The sequence below is a fragment of the Bos taurus genome, chromosome 15 (assembly GCF_002263795.3).
Source record: "Bos taurus isolate L1 Dominette 01449 registration number 42190680 breed Hereford chromosome 15, ARS-UCD2.0, whole genome shotgun sequence".
Classification (NCBI taxonomy): Eukaryota; Metazoa; Chordata; class Mammalia; order Artiodactyla; family Bovidae; genus Bos; species Bos taurus.
The window spans coordinates 18,164,964-18,183,386 of NC_037342.1; the positions used below are offsets into that span (position 1 = coordinate 18,164,964).

General features: G+C 41.8%; 1 protein-coding gene across 2 annotated transcripts in view; it reads right to left on the reverse strand.

Moving 5' to 3' along the window:
- The window catches only part of POGLUT3 (protein O-glucosyltransferase 3), a 34,590-nt gene extending 18,178 nt beyond the window's left edge, over window positions 1–16,412 (reverse strand). Inside the window, exons 1-2 of one of the 2 annotated variants that reach the window (XM_010812332.4) lie at window positions 16,176–16,412; window positions 15,766–15,819 (exon numbers count right to left, since the gene is read on the reverse strand). In XM_010812332.4, the coding sequence (XP_010810634.1) occupies window positions 15,766–15,819; window positions 16,176–16,377 (256 nt within the window). In that variant the 5' untranslated portion in view covers window positions 16,378–16,412. The remainder of the gene's footprint in view (window positions 1–15,765; window positions 15,820–16,175) is intronic. The other variant, XM_002692967.7, reaches the window with a different exon arrangement.
- Window positions 16,413–18,423: the final 2,011 nt, after the last annotated feature.

Sequence of the window (18,423 nt, forward strand, 5' to 3'; positions counted from 1 at the left end):
ACTTTGCCAACAAAGGTTCGTCTAGTCAAGGCTATGGTTTTTCCTGTGATCATGTATGGATGTGAGAGTTGGACTGTGAAGAAGGCTGAGCGCCGAAGAATTGATGCTTTTGAACTGTGGTGTTGGAGAAGACTCTTGCAAGTCCCTTGGACTGCAAGGAGATCCAACCAGTCCATTCTGAAGGAGATCAGCCCTGGGATTTCTTTGGAAGGAATGATGCTAAAGCTGAAACTCCAGTACTTTGGCCACCTCATGAGAAGAGTTGACTCATTGGAAAAGACTGATGCTGGGAGGGATTGGGGGCAGGAGGAGAAGGGGGCAACAGAGGATGAGGTGGCTGGATGGCATCACTGACTAGATGGACGTGAGTCTCAGTGAACTCCGGGAGTTGGTGATGGACAGGGAGGCCTGGTGTGCTGCGATTCATGGGGTCGCAAAGAGTCGGACATGACTGAGCGACTGATCTGATCTCTGATTGAAGAATCACTAACAGAATGCTGGTACCCAATAAAATAAGATACCCCACACCAAAAGACAAAGAAGCAGCTGGAGTAAGATCATAGTAGAGGTACAATCACGAAAAAATCAAATCCCATACTGACCAGATGGGTGACCGACAAACTGGAGAAAAATAATACCAAAGAAGTTCTCCCACATTGTGAAGGTTCTGAATCCCATGTCAGTTTTCCCAGCCTGGATATCTGACAAGGCAACTGGGAATCCCCAGGGAATCTGACCTTGAAAGCCAGCAGGACTTGGTTATAGGACTTCCACAGGACTGGGGGAAAAGACTCCAGTCTTGCAGGGCACAAACAAAATCCAGTGCGCACAAAGACCCTGAGGAAAGGAGCACTGACCCCACAGGAGACCGAACAAAACTACCTGCCAGTGTTTGAGGGTCTCCTATAGAGGTGTGGGCTGGCAGAGGCTCACCACAGGGATGGGGGAACTGGCGGCAGCAGTCCCAGAAGGTTCCTTTGGCATAAGCCCTCTTGGAGGTTTCCATTAACCCAACCATAGACCCCAGGGTTGGGTCACCTCAGGCCAGACAACTAATAGGGACGGAGCACAATCCTACCCATCAGCAGATAATTGGGTTAAAGCTTTACTGAGCAAGGCCTTGTCCACCAGAGCAAGACCCAATTTCTCCCACCACCAGTGACTCCCATCAGGAAGTTTACACAAGCCTCAGGCTCCTCCAATGGCACCCCACTCCAGTACTCTTGCCTGGAAAATCCCATGGACAAAGGAGCCTGGTAGGCTGTAGTCCATGGGGTCGCTAGAGTTGGACACGACTGAGAGACTTCACTTTTCACTTTTCACTTTCATGCATTGGAGAAGGAAATGGCAACCCACTCCAGTGTTCTTGCCTGGAGAATCCCAGGGACAGGGGAGCCTGCTGGGCTGCCATCTATGGGGTCACACAGAGTCGGACACGACTGAAGCGACTTAGCAGCAGGCTCCTCCACCAGAGGGCAGACAGAAGAAGCAAGAAGTACCACAATCCCACAGATGTGAGAAAAAACCATATCACAGAAAGTTAATCAGGATGAAAAAGCAGAAAGCTATCTGTCAAATGAAGGGACAAGATAAAACCCCCGAGAAAACAACTAAATGAACTGGAGATAGGCAACCTTCCAGAAAAAGAATTCAGAATAATGATAATGAACATGATCCAGGATCTTGGGAAAACAATGGAAGAGATGCAAGAAATGCATACCAAAGACCTAGAAGAACTAAAGAACAAAAAATAGAGATTGAATAATACACTAGAAGGAATCAAGAGAAGAATAACTGAGGCAAAGACCAGCTAAATGACCTTGAGGGCACAATGGTATAAATCAATGCCACAGAACAGAATATAGAAAAAAGAATTAAAAAAAAAAAAAAGGAAGACAGCCTAAGAGACCTGTGACAGAACATCAAATGCATCAACATTCACATTATAGGGGTCCCATAAGGAGCATAAAGAGAGAAAGGACCTGAGAAAATATCTGAAGAGATAACAGCTAAAAATTTTCCTAACATGGGAAAGGAAATAGTCAACAAAGTTCAGGAAGCACAGAGAGTCCCAAGGAGGAACACACCAAGACACATAGTAATCAAACTGACAAAAATTAAAGACAGAGATAAAACATTAAAAGCAACAAGGAAAAAATGACACATAACATACAAGGGAACTCCTTTCAGGTTGTCAGCTGATTTCTCAACAGAAACTCAAGCCAGAAGGGAATGGCATGATATATTCCAAGTGATGAAAGGGAAGAGCCGACAACCAAAAATACTCTACCCAGCAAGTCTGTCCTTCAGATTTGATGGAGAAATCAAAAGCCTTCCAGACAAGCAAAAGTTAAGAGAATTCAGCACCACCAAACCAGTTTTATCACAAATGCTAAGGAACTTCCCTAGGCAGGAAACACAAGAGAAGGAAAAGACCTACAAAAAATGAATACCAAATAATTAAGAAAATGGTAACAGGTTCATACATATTGATAGTTATCATAATATAAATGAATTAAATGCACCAACCAAAAGACATAGACTGGCTGGTCAGATGAAAACATGTGCATGTATGCACTTCCACTTACCACATCACTCTGCTTGATTCCCCCCAAAATTGTATGTAATTATTTTCTATTGTTAGGTTAATCATGTTCCCCATATGGCTTGCAATTGTAATTATCTTTTATTTTGTGTTTGGTTATTGATGTGAAAACTGATAAGCATCTTTTACTATTGTGATTATGTAACTGTTACTCACTTAATACCACTGTATCATGATTGGTCAACAGAAAAATAATAGAACTCTATATCACCAAAAACTAGGAACTAATAGAAAAACCTGTAATCATTTTTTGAAATCCAGATGCATATAAGAATTATCTTGTTTTTTTCTTGAAGAATACAAATGTTCAGGTATTGCTTTTTTTCTCCAGAGCTCCAGGTATGTTTCTATTGAGCAGCCATGTTTAAAAACAAATGGACTATATGATCATCCTTTATTTTTATCTAGTTTGTTTTACTTTTGTCATTTCATATTCAGTGCTCCCATTTCATTTACTTATGTTTCCCAATTTCTCTATCTCTTCTTCTTTTTTTTTTTTCTGAAGTGCTTTCTCAAGCCTTTATCAAGCAAAGTAGAAAAGTTTTTGTATACATATAAATAGTATGTATTATACATATTTTAGAAAACATGAATCTTTACCTAATTAAAAACTGTATGATATTTTGATTTCACCTTTTTGACTTAGTGTGACTAGAATGCTTGATTTCTAATTTTAAAAATTAGATATGCAATAAGCAGCAAAAATTTACTGTATAGCACAGGAACCTATAGTCAATATCTTATAATATTCTACAGTGGAAAATAATCTGAAAAATAATATATGTGTATGTGTATAACTGAATCACCTTCCTGTGGGCCTCAAACATTGTAAGTTAACTATGAGTTCAGTTCAGTTCAGTTGCTCAGTCATGTCAGATTCTTTGTGACTCCATGGACTGCAGCACACCAGGCCTCCCTGTCCTTCACCATCTCCCAGAGCTTGCTCAAACTCATGTCCATTGAGCTGGTGATGCCATCCAACCACCTCATCCTCTGCCATCCCCTTCTCCTCCTGCCTTCAATCTTTCCCAGCATCAGGATCTTTTCTAATGAATCATCTCTTTACATCAGGTGGCCAAAGTACTGGAGGTTCAGCTTCAGCATCAGTCAACCCAATGAATATTCAGGACTGATTTCCTTTAGGATTGACTGGTTTGATCGCTTTGCAGTGCAAAGGACTCTCAAGAGTATTCTCCAACACCACATTTCAAAAGCATCAATTGTTCAGTGCTCAGCCTTCTTGATGATCCACTCTCACATCCAAACATGACTACTGGAAAAACCATGGCTTTGACCACACAGAAGTCTGTTGCAAAGTAACGTCTCTGCTTTTTAATATGCTGTCTAGGTTGGTTATAGCTTTTCTTCCAAGGCGCAAGCAACTTTTAATTTCATGGCTGCAGTCACCATCTGCAGTAATTTTGGAGCCCAAGAAAATAAAGTCTGTCACTGTTTCCGTTGTTTCCCCATCTATTTGCCATGCAGTGATGGAACCAGATGCCATGATCTTTGTTTTTTGTATGTTGAGTTTTAAGTCAGCTTTTTCACTTTTCTCTTTCACTTTCATCAAGAGGCTCTTTAGTTCCTCTTTGCTTTATGCCGTAAGGGTGGTGTCATCTGTATATAAAGGTTACTGATATTTCTCCTGGCAATCTTGATTCTAGCTTGTGCTTCATCCAGCCTGGCATTTCACATAAAGTACTCTGCATATAAGTTAAATAAGCAGGGTGACAATATACAGCTTTGCCGTACTCCTTTCCCAATTTGGAATTAGTCCATTGTTTCATGTTCAGTTCTAACTGTTGCTTCTTGACCTGCATACAGATTTCTCAGGAGGTAAGTAAGGTGGTCTGGTATTCCCATCTCTTGAAGAATTTTTCACAATTTGTTGTGATCCACACAAAAGATTTAGCATAGTCAATGAAGAAGTAGTAGATGTTTTTCTGTATTCTCCTGCTTTTCCTATGATCCAACGGATGTTGGCAATTTGATCTCTGGTTCCTCAACCTTTTTCTAAATCCAGCTTGAATATCTGGAAGTTCTCAGTTCATGTACTGTTAAAGCCTGGCTTGGAGAATTTTGAGCATTTCTTTGCTAGCATGTAAAATGAGTGTAATAGTGCATAGTTTGAGTATTCTTTGGCATTGCCTTTCTTTGGGATTGGAATGAAAACTGACCTTTTCCAGTTCAGTGGCCACTGCTGAGTTTTCCAAATTTGTTGACATATTGATTGCAGCACTTTCACAGCATCATCTTTCAGGATTTGAAATAGCTCAACTGGAATTCCATCACTTTCACTAGCTTTGTTCATAGTGATGCTTCCTAGGGCCCACTTGACTTCACACTCCAGGACAACTGGCTCTAGGTGAGTGGTCACACCATCGTGATTACCTGGGTCATTAAATATTTTTTGTATGGTTCTTCTGTGTATTCTTGCCACCTCTCCTTAATATCTTCTTCTTCTCAGTCCATGCCATTTATGTCCTTTGTTGTGCACATCTTTGCATGAAATGTTCCCTTGGAATCTCCAATTTTCTTGAAGAGATCTCTAGTCTTTCCCATTCTATTGTTTTCCCTCCATTTCTTTGCATTGGTCAGTTAAGAAGGCTTTCTTACCTCTTCTTGTTATTCTTTGGAATTACATTCAGATGGGTATATCTTTCTTTTTCTTCTCTGCCTTCTCTTCTTTTCTCAGCTATTTGTAAGGCCTCCTCAGACAACCATTTTGCCCTTTTACATTTCCTTTTCTTGGGGATGATTTTGATCACTGCTTCCTTTACAATGTTACTAACTTATCCATAGTTCTTCAGGCATTCTGTCATCAGATCTAATCCCTTGAATTTATTTGTCACTTCTACTGTGTAATTATAAGGGATATGATTTAGGTTCTACCTGAATGGTCACATGGTTTTCCCTACTTTCTTTAATTTAAGTCTGAATTTCTCCTTTGGTTAGGTTTAAAAGCCCATTTCAGTTCAGTTGCTCAGTCGTGTCTGATTGTGACCCCATGGACTTCAGCATGCCAGGCTTCCCTCTCCTTCACCATCTCCTGGAGCTTGCTCAAACTCACGTTCACTGAGTCGGTGATACCATCCTACCATCTCATTCTCTGTCATCCCTTTCTCCTCCTGCCTTCAGTCTTTCTCAGCATCAGGGTCTTTTCCAATGAGTCAGTTCTTCGCATCAGGTGGCCAAAGTATTGGAGTTTCAGCTTCAGCATCAGTCCTTCCAATGAATAATCAGGACTGATTTCCTTTAGGATTTACTAGTTTGATCTCCTTGCAGTCTAAGGAACTCTCAAGAGTCTTCTCTAACACCACAGTTCAAAAGCATCCATAAACTTTTAGGATGGCATAGCTCTAAGGAAATTCCACTTTCTCCTTATAAAGTATGAACAAGCCTTCTTTGTAATCCATTTTAATACCTAATAGCCCTCAATTCTGAAGAAATTTTCCTTCCATTTCCTTAAGTAGAGAGAGATTATAGTTATTTATTAGATTTGCACAAATACAACACACTCACCTACATACAAACTCACACACCTTGTAAATACTAGATGTACCCCTCTAAGCTTCTTTCCTAGAATTGAAATGAAACAGTTACATTAGGTTACTCTATCATTCCTTTCAACTGACAATACCTACTTAGTAAACTTTCCCTTCTCTTTTTGCAGTGTATTTTTTAGGCTTTGAAACAATACTGTTGCAGGAATAAACATTGGGACTTCTTTCTTTAGAGAGGATAGTGGACATACCTGCACTCAGTGCAGATCTGATCCTCAAGCACTTTGACAATAAGGAGCAGTGAATATCCTAATCACAGTTTATTACCATATCAAAGCAAAATGTTTAAAGAAAAGTGGTGAATCTTCTGAAATACACAGTCTTGGTAAACAGCAAATTGTGATCAAAGAAATCTTTCATATCTATCTATATTTAATAATATTCAAATATCAAACATATTTAACATATATTTTTGAAATTACTGAAGAAAAAATTTTATTTTTCCTATTCTTAGTTTCTGAATCTAGTGAGTGATGTTTCTACATTTTTTGATCTTCAAAGGTTTTATTTTTTTTCTTGTGGGTCAGAAAAAATGTTTCTTCCTCTCTTCAGTTTAGTAATAGTAATGTAGTGTCTGATATATTGCTAGTAAATAATTAAGTACCAAACACATACATTTTAGGAGTTTTGAAAAAGTGTGATAAAATTATGAAAGATATCTGCCTAAATAAATGAAATGAGATAACTGTAAGGGATGTTGTAAAAAAAAAAAAAGGTAATAATGTGAAATTATTATAAACGTTGGTATATTACCTGAAATGCTTAATGAAACATATAAATCATTGCTTTGTGTTATTTCCCACTTAGTTTCAGAAAGGCAAAGTGGTGTGGCAGACTGAAAATCAGGAAGGCAGTGCCTGGGGACTAAAAAGCCATTTCCATCATTCTCTCCAGATTGGAAACAGGACAGAAAAGCTTCTTATCACCTATCAAATGGTTCTATCTTCCATAAGTTTATGATTTTAAATAAAACACAGATAGTACAAGCATATTAATAACTATGTGACACTTTGAAAGAAGCTTCGCTTACAGAAGAAATCTCCAGAACACTTCATTAATGTAAAATTGATCAGGACTAAATTAGAAATAAGCAATCCTACCCTCATAAAATATTGAAAAGCAGAGACATTACTTTGCCAACAAAGGTCCGCCTAGTCAAGGCTATGGTTTTTTCAGTGGTCATGTATGGATATGAGAGTTGGACTGTGAAGAAAGCTGAGTGCCGAAGAATTGATGCTTTTGAACTGTGGTGTTGGAGAAGACTCTTGAGAGTCCCTTGGGCTGCGAGGAGATCCAACCAGTCCATTCTGAAGGGGATCAGCCCTGGGATTTCTTTGGAAGGAATGATGCTAAAGCTGAAACTCCAGTACTTTGGCCACCTCATTCGAAGAGTTGACTCATTGGAAAAGACTCTGATGCTGGAAGGGATTGGGGGCAGGAGGAGAAGGGGACAACATAGGATGAGATGGCTGGATGGCATCACTGACTCGATGGATGTGAGTCTGGGTGAACTCCAGGAGTTGGCGACGGACAGGGAGGCCTGGAGTGCTGCGATTCATGGGGTTGCAAAGAGTCGGACGTGACCGAGCGACTGAACTGAACTGAACCCTCATAAAAGAGAAAACAATGCTATGCTATGCTATGCTATGCTAAGTCTATTCAGTCGTGTCCGACTCTGTGCGACCCCATAGACAGCAGCCCACCAGGCTCCCCTGTCCTTGGGATTTTCCAGGCAAGAACACTAGAGCGGGTTGCCATTTCCTTCTCCAATGCATGAAAGTGAAAGTGAAAGTGAAGTTGCTCAGTTGTGTCGGACTCTCAGCGACCCCATGGACTACAGCCTACCAGGCTCCTCTGTCCATGGGATTTTCCAAGCAAGAGTACTGGAGTGGGGTGCCATTGCCTTCTCCAAAAAGAGAAAACAAGAAGAGTGTCATTTCAAATGGCTTCAAATAGAAGGAATGTGAATTTTAATTTGCCCTGGAGGCTAATATAATGGAACAGAAATGAAGTCAGCTTGAGCTTTTTTGTTCTATAAATTCACACTTCTTTATGAAAGATAGCAAATTGAATAAGAATGCAGTGACTAAAGGAGACAAAAGAGGTTGGCAGTATCAAAACTTTATATCATTAGACTTGGAAATTTTGAAAACTTTTGATTGGGAAAGAAAGCATTTTTTAAAAAATTCACTTACTTAGGGGGACTGTGCCTGTCCCTGAGCTTGAGATTTTCATATCTCTCATTTATTTCCTCCAAGAACTTGTGAGAAAGGTATTTGTCATCCTATATTACAGATCAGGAAGCCAAAGGCTATCATGAAGAAGTTCAGTAACTTCACCAAGATCTCATATATATGAGTAGCATAACCAAAATTTGCACACAGCTTGACTATTTCTTCCTTCAAAGTCCATATTGAATCCAATTTGTCACACTGTGTAAAGTTGATATATAGATTCCCCTTCATGGATCACAGCACTGTCATGGTGAAGAGGCTTGTTTAACTCAGTGAAGCTATGAAGCTATGCCATGCAGGGCCACCTAAGACAGATGGGTCACAGTGAAGAATCTGATAAAACGTGGTCCACTGGAGAGGGAAATGGCAACCCACTCCAGTATTCTTGCCTGGAGAACACTATAGACAGTATGAAAAGGCTAAAAGATATAACACCAGAAGATGAGCCTCCCAGGTAAGAAGCTGTCCAACATGGGTAAGAAGCTTCCCAGTACTAGCGAAGAGCAGATGGCAATTACTAGTAGCTCTAGTAAGAATGAAATAGCTGGGTCAAAGCAGAAACAACACTCAGTTGTGGATGCGTCTAGTGGTGAAAGTAAAGTCTGATGCTATAAAGAATATTGCATACGAACCTGGAATGTTAGATTCATGAATCAAGGTAAATTGGACATGGTCAAACAGGAGACAGCAAGAGTGAACATGGACATCTTAGGAATTGGTGAACTAAAATGGACAGGAATGAAAGTGAAAGAAAATGATGAGGGGCTTCCCTAGGGGGTGGCTGCAATGGGGGAGACTGGGGTTCAGTCTCTGGGTCAGGAAGATTGCCTGGAAAAAGGAATGGCTACCCACTCACTCCAGTATTCTTTCCTAGAGAATTCCATGGACACAGGACCCTGGCAGGCTACAGAATGGGAGAATTTAATTCAGATGACCATGATATCTACTACTTTGGGTGAGAATCCTTTAGAAAAAATGGAGTAGCCCTCATAGTCAACAAAAAAGTCCAAAAGGCAGTACTTGGTACCTGGATGCAATCTCAAAAATGACAGAATAATCTCAGTTCAGTTCCAAGGCAAAGCATTCAATATCACAGTAACCCAAGTCTATGTCCCAACCACTGACACGGAAGAAGCTGAAGCTGACCAGTTATGAAGACCTACAAAACCTTCTAGAATTAACATCAAAAAAGATATCGTTTTCATCTTAGGGGATTGGAATGCATAAGTAGGAAGTCAAGACTTACCTGGAGTAACAGGCAAGTTCGGCCTTGGAGTACAAAATGAAGCAGGGCAAAGGCTAACAGAATTTTGTCAAGAGAACACACTGGTCATAGCAAATGCTCTTTTCCAACAACTCAAGAGATGACTCCACATATGAACATAACCCAGATGGTCAATAACAAAATCAGATTGTTTATATTCTTTGCAGCCAAAGATGGAGACACTCTATACAGTCAGCAAAAACAAAACCTGTTGCAAGATCTGTGGCTCAGATCAGCAAAATTCAGGCTCAAATTGAAGAAAATAGGGAAAACCACTAGACCATTCAAGTATGACCTAAATCAAATCCCTTTTGATTATATGGTGGATGACAAATAGAGTCAAGTGTTTAGATCCGGTAGACAGAATGCCTGAAGAACTAAGGATGGTGGTTCCTAACATTGTATAGTAGGCACTGACTAAAACCATCCCAAAGAAAAAGAAATGCAAACAGGCGAAGTGGTTGTCTGAGGAGGCTTTACAAAGAGCTGAGGAAAGAAGAGAAAAGAAGGGCAAGGGAGAAAGGGGAAGATATACCCAACTGAATACAGAGTTCCAGAGAATAGCAAAGAGAGATAAGAAGGTGTTCTTATATGAACAATGCAAAGAAATAGGGGAAAACAATAAAATGGGAAAGACTAGAGTTCTCTTCAAGAAAATTGGTGATATCAAGGGAACAATTCATGCAAGGATGGGCACGAGAAAGGACATAAACAGCAAGTAGACCTAACAGAAGTAGAAGAGATTAAGAAGAGGTAGCAAAAATACACAGAAGAACTATACAAGAAAGGTCTTAATAACCCAAATAACCAATGGTGTGGTCACTCCCCTAGAGCCGGACATTCTGGAGTGTGAAGTCAAGTGGGCCTTAGAAAGCATTGCTACAAACAAAGTTAGTGGAGGTGACAGAATTCCAGCTGAACTATTTAAAATATTAAAAGATGATGCTGTTAAAGTGCTGCACTCAATATACCAGCAAATTTGGAAAGCTCAGCAGTGGCCACAGGACTGGAAAAGGTCATCTTTCATTCCAATTCCACAGAAGGGCAATGCCAAAGAATATTCAAACTAATGTACAATTGTGCTCTTTTCACATGCTAACAAGGTTATGCTCAAAATCCTTCAAGCTAGGCTTTAGCAATATGTGAAGCAAGAAATTCCAGAGGTACAAGCTGGATTTCCAAAGGGTAGAGGAACCAGAGATCAAATTGCCAACATCCATTTTACCACAGAGAAAGCAAGGGAATTCCAGAAAAACACCTACTTCCACTTCATTGACTAATTTAAAGCCTTTGACTATATGGATCACAACAAACTGTGGAGAATTCTTCAAGAGATGGGAATGCCAGACCACCTTACCTGTCTCCTGAGAAATCTGTATGTGGGTCAAGAAGCAACAGTCAGAACCAGAACAATAGACTGGTTCAATAGACTGGTTCAACATTGGGAAAGAAGTACGTCATGGCTGTATACTGTCATCCTGCTTATTTAACTTATAAGCAGTTAAATATGACCATATTTAATAGTTAATACTATGACCAGTGTGTTCTCTTGACAAAATTCTGTTAGCCTTTGCCCTGCTTCATTTTGTACTCCAAAGCCGAACTTGTCTGTTACTCCAGGTAAGTCTTGACTTCCTGCTTATGCATTCCAATCCCCTAAGATGAAAAGGATATCTTTTTTGATGTTAATTCAAGAAGGTTTTGCAGAGTACATCATGCAAAATGTCATGCTGGATGAATCACAAGCTGGAATCAAGATTGCCTGGAGAAGTATCAATAACCTCAGATATGCAGATGATACCACTGTAATGGCAGAAAGTGAAAAGGAACTAAAGAGCTTCTCGATGAAGGTAAAAGAGGAGAGTGAAAGAGCTGGCTTGAAACTCAACATTTAAAAAACTAAGATCATAGATCAGGTCCCATCACTTCATGGCAAATATAAGGGGCAAAAGCAGAAACAGGGACAGATTTTACTTTCCTGGGCTCCAAAATCACTGGGGACAGTGACTACAGCCATAAAATTTAAAGATGCTTGCTCCTTCAAAGAAAAGCTATGACAAACCTAGACAGCATATTAAAAAGCAGAGACGTCACTTTGCCAACAAAGGTCCGTATAGTCAAAACTATGGTTTTTCCAGTAGTCATGTATGCGTGTGAGAGCTGGACCATAAAGAATGCTGAGCATCAAAGAATTGATGCTTTTGAATTGTTCTGGAGAAGATTCTCGAGAGTCCCTTGGACTGCAAGGAGATTAAACCAGTCAATCCTAAAGGAAATCAACCCTGAATATTTAATGGAAGGACTGATGCTGACGCTGAAGCTCCAATACTTTGTTTTTGTTTCGATGTTCCAATACTTTGGCCACCCAATGTGAGAAGCCAGCTCATTGGAAAAGACCTTGATACTGGGAAATATTGAAGGCAAAAGAAGGGGACAACAGAGGATGAGATGGTTAGATAGCATCACTGACTCAATGGATATGAATTTGAGCATATTCTGGCAGATAGTGGAGGACAGAGGAGCCTGGCGTGCTGCAGTTCATGGTGTCACAAAGAGTTGGACATGACTTAGTGACTAAGAACAACAAGGTTCTCAAAATTCATAGTTGGAAAAATAACCTCTGTCATTCCTGTTACAATGGAGTCTTCATCTCCCTTTTTGTTTAGGAATTTTATTAATGCTCTCTACGCAACAAAAGGGCTGACTCCACCTGGCCAAGGGAACAGTCCTGAAGGCCAACTTGGTACAACTTGAGGCTAAATGGAAATCCTCCCAAATGTATGAGTGCCTGCTAATTGGGAATATTCTACAGGAACCTATTGAAAACAGTGATCTTATTAACAATACCAGTGATTTGATAAAAAAGAAAGACCATGAATGAGGTATTGAAAGCGTTGGGAATCTGGACATGACTTTGACATTTATCTATTGTGGAACCACAGGAAAAATATTTATTTTCACTAAGCTTGTTTCTTACAGGAATTGTGAAGAGAATAATACCAGTCCTTCCTATCCTAGTGACTCAGACAGTAAAGAATTTGTCTGCAATGAAGGAGACCTGGGTTCAAACCCTCGGCCGGGAAGATCCCCTGGAGAAGGGAATGGCTACCCACTCCATAATGTTGCCATGGACAGAGGAGCCTGGTGGGCTACAGTTCAGGGAGTCGCAAAGAGTTGGACACGACTGAGTGACTAACACTCTTACTAACTCACAAGATGATTAAGGAGAGCATATGAAACAAAGCACAACTCAAAACACTGAAGTGCTACATAACTAGGAGGTAAGATAATTTTACGGAGGTATTACTGATGAAGGCAGAGGACGACTGAGTAGAAAAGAGTCCTGGTATCTTCTATCTAGACATACTCCAAACACCCTCTCTCCATCTCTTCTTTCTTTTCTTCTACAATAATTACTGAGCAACTCTGCCAGGCACTGTGTTAGATGCTGGGAATATAACAATGTCAACAGGTTTTGCCTACATTCATAACAGAAGGAAGTACTCAATTTAAGTCAGAGGTTACTGAAAATAAAGATATAGATTGGTTTCTTCCTCATCCCAAATCACGGACCCCCAAATTTCTGTCTGTGAACTCCTGTTTGAAATCCCCCTGTTTTAGACCATTCAAGTTCACGTTTGCTATCTAGGTTCCTGGAGACATGCGGCATAATAATAGTACTCAGATAAGTGTAACACTGTTAAATGAGAGTGCTAATAAGGGAATCTTGCTAAGTCATGTAAGATTACAGTTTGAGAAAATTTTCCGTATTTTTCATTTAGTTCTTGGAGAAAGAAATTTTTCAGGACTTGAAAGTGAATGATGTTAGCAGAAAATGTAAAGACTGGTTGAGTGAGATTTCAGAAATATAGGGCAGGTTTCTAAACGGAAGCCAGGAATCATATCCTGAAAGGAGAACCTAAAGGAATAAAAGTGAGGTTGTTTGAAAACACTTGGTGAAAGTCTTTAGTTTGTTTCCTTATGACTTTTCTCTTGATTATTAAAACATTATGTTCATTTGGGGGTAAAAAAGAAGAGTGAAAAAAAATGTGTTACTCTCTTGCTGTGACCACCAATAATCCTGATGTATGAGGTACAGGTTCATTTATTTATTATGACTTGGAATAAAACTATATAATTTGTTTCCTGTTGCATCCTTAAACTTGTATGCTGCTGCTGCTAAATCGATTCAGTCGTGTCCGACTCTATGCGACCTCACAGATGGCAGCCCACCAGGCTGCCCCGTCCCTGGGATTCTCCAGGCAAGAACACTGGAGCGGGTTGCCATTTCCTTCTCCAATGCATGAAAGTGAAAGTGAAAGTGAAGTCGCTCAGTTGTGTCCGACTCTTAGTGACCCCATGGACTACAGCCTACCAGGCTCCTCCGCCCATGGGATTTTCCAGGCAAGAGTACTGGAGTGGGGTTTCATTGCCTTCTCTGTAAACTTGTATAAGCATTACTAAATAATATTTTAAAACATCAAAAATTTTACTGTGATTTGAAACACACAAAACTGACCATCTTAACCATTTTTAAGTGTACATTTCAGTAGTGTTAAGTGTATTCACATTTTTTGTGCACAAACTAGACCTTTTTCATTTTGGAAAACTTGAAACTCTGTACCATTCAACAACTTCTCATCTCCCTCTTCCATCAGCCCCTGGCAACGACCATTTTCCTTTCTCTTTCTTTGAATTTGACTACTTTAGATACCTTATAGTGGAATGAAAGTGCTACTTTAAATAGCTGTTAAATATTCCATCACATGAATGTACCATGCTTTGTTTAACAACTATCTTATAGCTGCTCTTTAAAATATTGTAATAAATAATCATAATGGGGCAAGAATATCCTTGCTCATAAGTCTTTGACTACATGCTGATCATTTTCACAGAAGTCTGATTATCAGATAAAAAGGCATGGACATTTTTCATAAATGACTTTTTTTTTTCATTTTTACATATTCATTTCATTTCATTTTCATTACATTTCATTTTTACATTTTCTAACTGTTGAGACATATATTTTGCACATTAGGTTTGTAAATGTTTAAGATTCTTCATGGAAAATTACTTTCTAGAAAGATTTGACCAATTTGCTCCCACCAGCAGAGGATGAAGGTCATTGTCTAAGAGTATTCATTAACAGCTTCTGAGTATTAGCAGTTAAAAAAAAATGCCATTATTTTTATATTAAAAATGGAATAAAAATATAATTTTATTTGAATTTATGCACGTGTGTTAGCTAAGTCCAACACTTTGTGATCCTATGGACTGTAGCCTTCCAGGCTCCTCTGTCCATGGGATTCTCTGGGCAAGAATACTGGAGTGGGTTCCCATCTCTACTCCAGGCGATTTCCCCACCCAGAGATGGAACCCACTGTCTCTAAAGTCTCGTGCATTGCCAGGTGGGTTCTTTACGAGTAGTGCCATCTGGGAAGCCTATTTGAATTTATAGTTCTTTCATTAAAAGTAAGATTAACAGTATTTTATTTTGGATCATATAACTTCCCTTTTTCATGCATCAATTAATTTTTTCCTTAGTTTTCCATCTTTTTTCTAAAGCCCCCCGCCCCCATTTATAACATTACAAAATTAATTTTAGAAAACAAAGAAAACTATAAAGAAGAAAATACACTCCGTGATGAAAGACTAAATCGGGGTTTAACGATCTTCTTATGATCCTTAGGGCCATGGAGACTTCTTAAAAAAAAACAACAACAAAGTACTCAGTTTTCCACTGGTGGTGGAAGGGGCACTGGGGATTCTGACTGTCTCTTTGTTGACAAAACCGGGTGCCAGTTGACAGGAGATAAATCAGCAAATCCTGACTGGCAACAACTCGAACTAGCAGGACAAGCTGTTAAGAAGTTGCAAACTTAAGACACTAAGGAGAACCTGGGAGCACGACTGGGCAGAAGGGATTCAGGACAGGACCAGAGGGAAAACCTAGTAAGTTCCGAGTTTCACTAACTCCTGCGACCCGCTTTCAAGAACTCGAAACTCTAAGAAAACAAAAATCTAGCCTGCAAAACTGCCTCCCAAATTGCCTGCTACTCTGACATCTCCTTTTTGTAGGATCAGGCCTAAACAACGCACCCCGATCCGATTCTCGGGCTGGATGACTCAACGCGTGAAGGCACTCCCTGCAAGCTGTAACAGATCAAACATCTCGTCAGGCGTAGAAAGACCACCTCCAACTTGTGACTCACACTGCTTTCATTAACACCCCGGGCGCCCTCCTTACGGATTAGCAGTCCCCGCACGTTAACTGCGGAAGGGCGCTCGGAGTTCATTTATTCATTCAGTAGACTTGCGTTGCAACTCCCTCCCGCCTTTGGGTCTGGGAGGGGAGGAGAAGAGGAGGTGACCAGAGCCGAGGGAAGGACGCCGCGCGGGCGGCGGGCGGCGGGAGGGTTCCCGGGGAGGGGCGCGCGGTCGAGGACGGGACTCGCGGAGGGGACGCGAGGAGCGGCCGCAGGGCGGGGAGGCCCGCGGTCGAACGCTACCTGGGGGCGAGCGGGTGAGGTTTTGGCCCTCCGGGCTGACAGCCTGCAGGTAGAAATAGCGGACCGGCAGAACGACGCCCGCCTGCAGCCCGGGGCCCCACACCAGGCTCCGCTGCGCGCTGAGCGGCGCCTCTGGGGCCCCCGAGGCCACTAGCAGGGCGAGCTGCAGCGCCAGCAGCCGGGCCCGCGGCAGACGGCGCATGGCGGCGCCCAGCTCGGCAGCGGCTGCGGGGCGGTGCCGGGCGCACGGCTGGCCGGAGCGGGACCCACCCCGGGGCGGGCTTCGCTCCACCGCCCGCGGTCCGCCCCCGGTTCCCACCCGGCCGGAAGGCGAGGGCTAGCCCGCCGCAGAGGGGCCCGGCGCGGCTGCGCGGCCGCAATGAACTCGGCTCTCCCGCTCCAGGCCCAGCAACCGGCGGCGCGGGTCTGAGGACCAGGGCGGAGGGGGCGCTGCTGAGACCAGCGTGCTTGAGGCTGTGCCCCGCCGCCGCTTCTGCTGCTGGAGTTTGGCAACTCTTCAGAGGAAACTGTCATTTTTAAAGGACGCACAGGGTGATTGCTGTAGAGAAAAGGCCCAGTGGCGAAGAGCTTACGCGAAAGCCTTCAAACAACGAATTTCACTGGGTTTAAAAGACGCAGAGCAAAATGTCATTCCCCTGATTCCCGTACAAGGCCAACTCTCCCAGCCCTTCCGTTCACAACAGCACCCATCAACTATATTACCTGTCTTGTTTTCTGCTCAGCAGTCTCCCTCACTGGACTGTAACTCCCTCCAGTCTCCCAAATCCCCTAAACCCTATACTTCCCTTCTGTCAACAAGTGTTTGTTCATCCTTCACTGAGTTGGGGCCAAGCCTCAAGCGAGGAACCAAGAGTTGCGCTCAGTAGTAGGAATCAGATTTGAGGCTGGTGGGTGAGCATCACCTCAGAGTCAGAAACTGCTGTCCCCTGTAACCCATGGGGGTTGACTGGTCTTGAATGCTCCTCGCTCCTCAGATGCTGGAAGTTGGATATGGGGAAAGACTGGCAAGGACTCTGGTAGAGGGAAGTCAATGTCTATCTCTTCCCACCATTTTGATCTTGGATGGGCAACAGTAAGTTTCAGTGTCCCGAAGAGAGATCTTAGTTCCCTGCACAGGAAATGAACCAGGGTAACCTAGATGAAAACCAGGAATCCTAGCTACTAGACCACCAGATAGAAATAAACTTAAGTGCTCATGCTCATAGAGGTAGAAAGGACAGAGGACCCATCCCCCCACCTCCCAGCACCTTCTGGACTTCCTGTTAGGTGAGAATGATAAACCTCCTATTTAATTTAGTGAAGTCACTCAGTCGTGAGGGATTCTTTGCGACTCCATGGACTGTAACCTGCCAGGCTCCTCCGTCCATGGGATTTTCCAGGCAAGAATACTGGAATGGGTTGCCATTTCCTTCTCCAGGGGAATCTTCCCAACACAGGGATCGAACCCTGTACTCCCTCACTGCAGGCAGACTCTTTACTATCTGAGATACCAGGGAAGCCCAGGAGCTAGAAGCTAAAAGCAAAGTGGCTCTTACTCTAATCTGAAAGTTTCAAGGAGGTAAAAACTAAAAAAGGTACAAAGTTTATTATTAAAGACACAGCACAACAAGTGGGAGAGCACAAAGAGAAGCAGTTTATTTAAGTCAGAAACTAGGCAGAAATATACACTCGAAGAGAAAAGCTATGAAAAAAAAGAAAAGCTATGGACAACTTCTCTAATGAGTAAACAGGTAAAGTAAATCACACATATAGGACAGTCCTGGGTCTTTGTGGTTTAGTCGCTAAGTCTGACTTTTTGCAACCCCATGGGCTGCAGCGCATCAGGCTTCCCTGTCTTCACTATCTCCTGGAGTTTGCTCAAACTCATGTCCATTGAGTCAATGATGCCATCCAACCATCTCATCCTCTGTCAACCTGTTCTCCTGAGCTCAATCTTTCCTTTCATCAGGGTCTTTTCCAATGAGTTGGTTCTTCGCATCAGATGGCCAAAGTATTGTAGCTTCAGCTTCAGCATCAGTCCTTCAGGGTTGATTTTCTTTAGGATTGACTGGTTTGATCTCCTTGCAGTCCACAGGACTCTCAAGTTTCTTCTCCAGCACCACAATTTGAAAGCATCAATTCTTTGGCACTCAGCCTTCTTTATGGTCCAGTTCTCACATCTGTACATGACTACTGGAAAAATCATAGCTTTGACTATGGACTTTTTTTGAAGTGATATCTCTGCTTT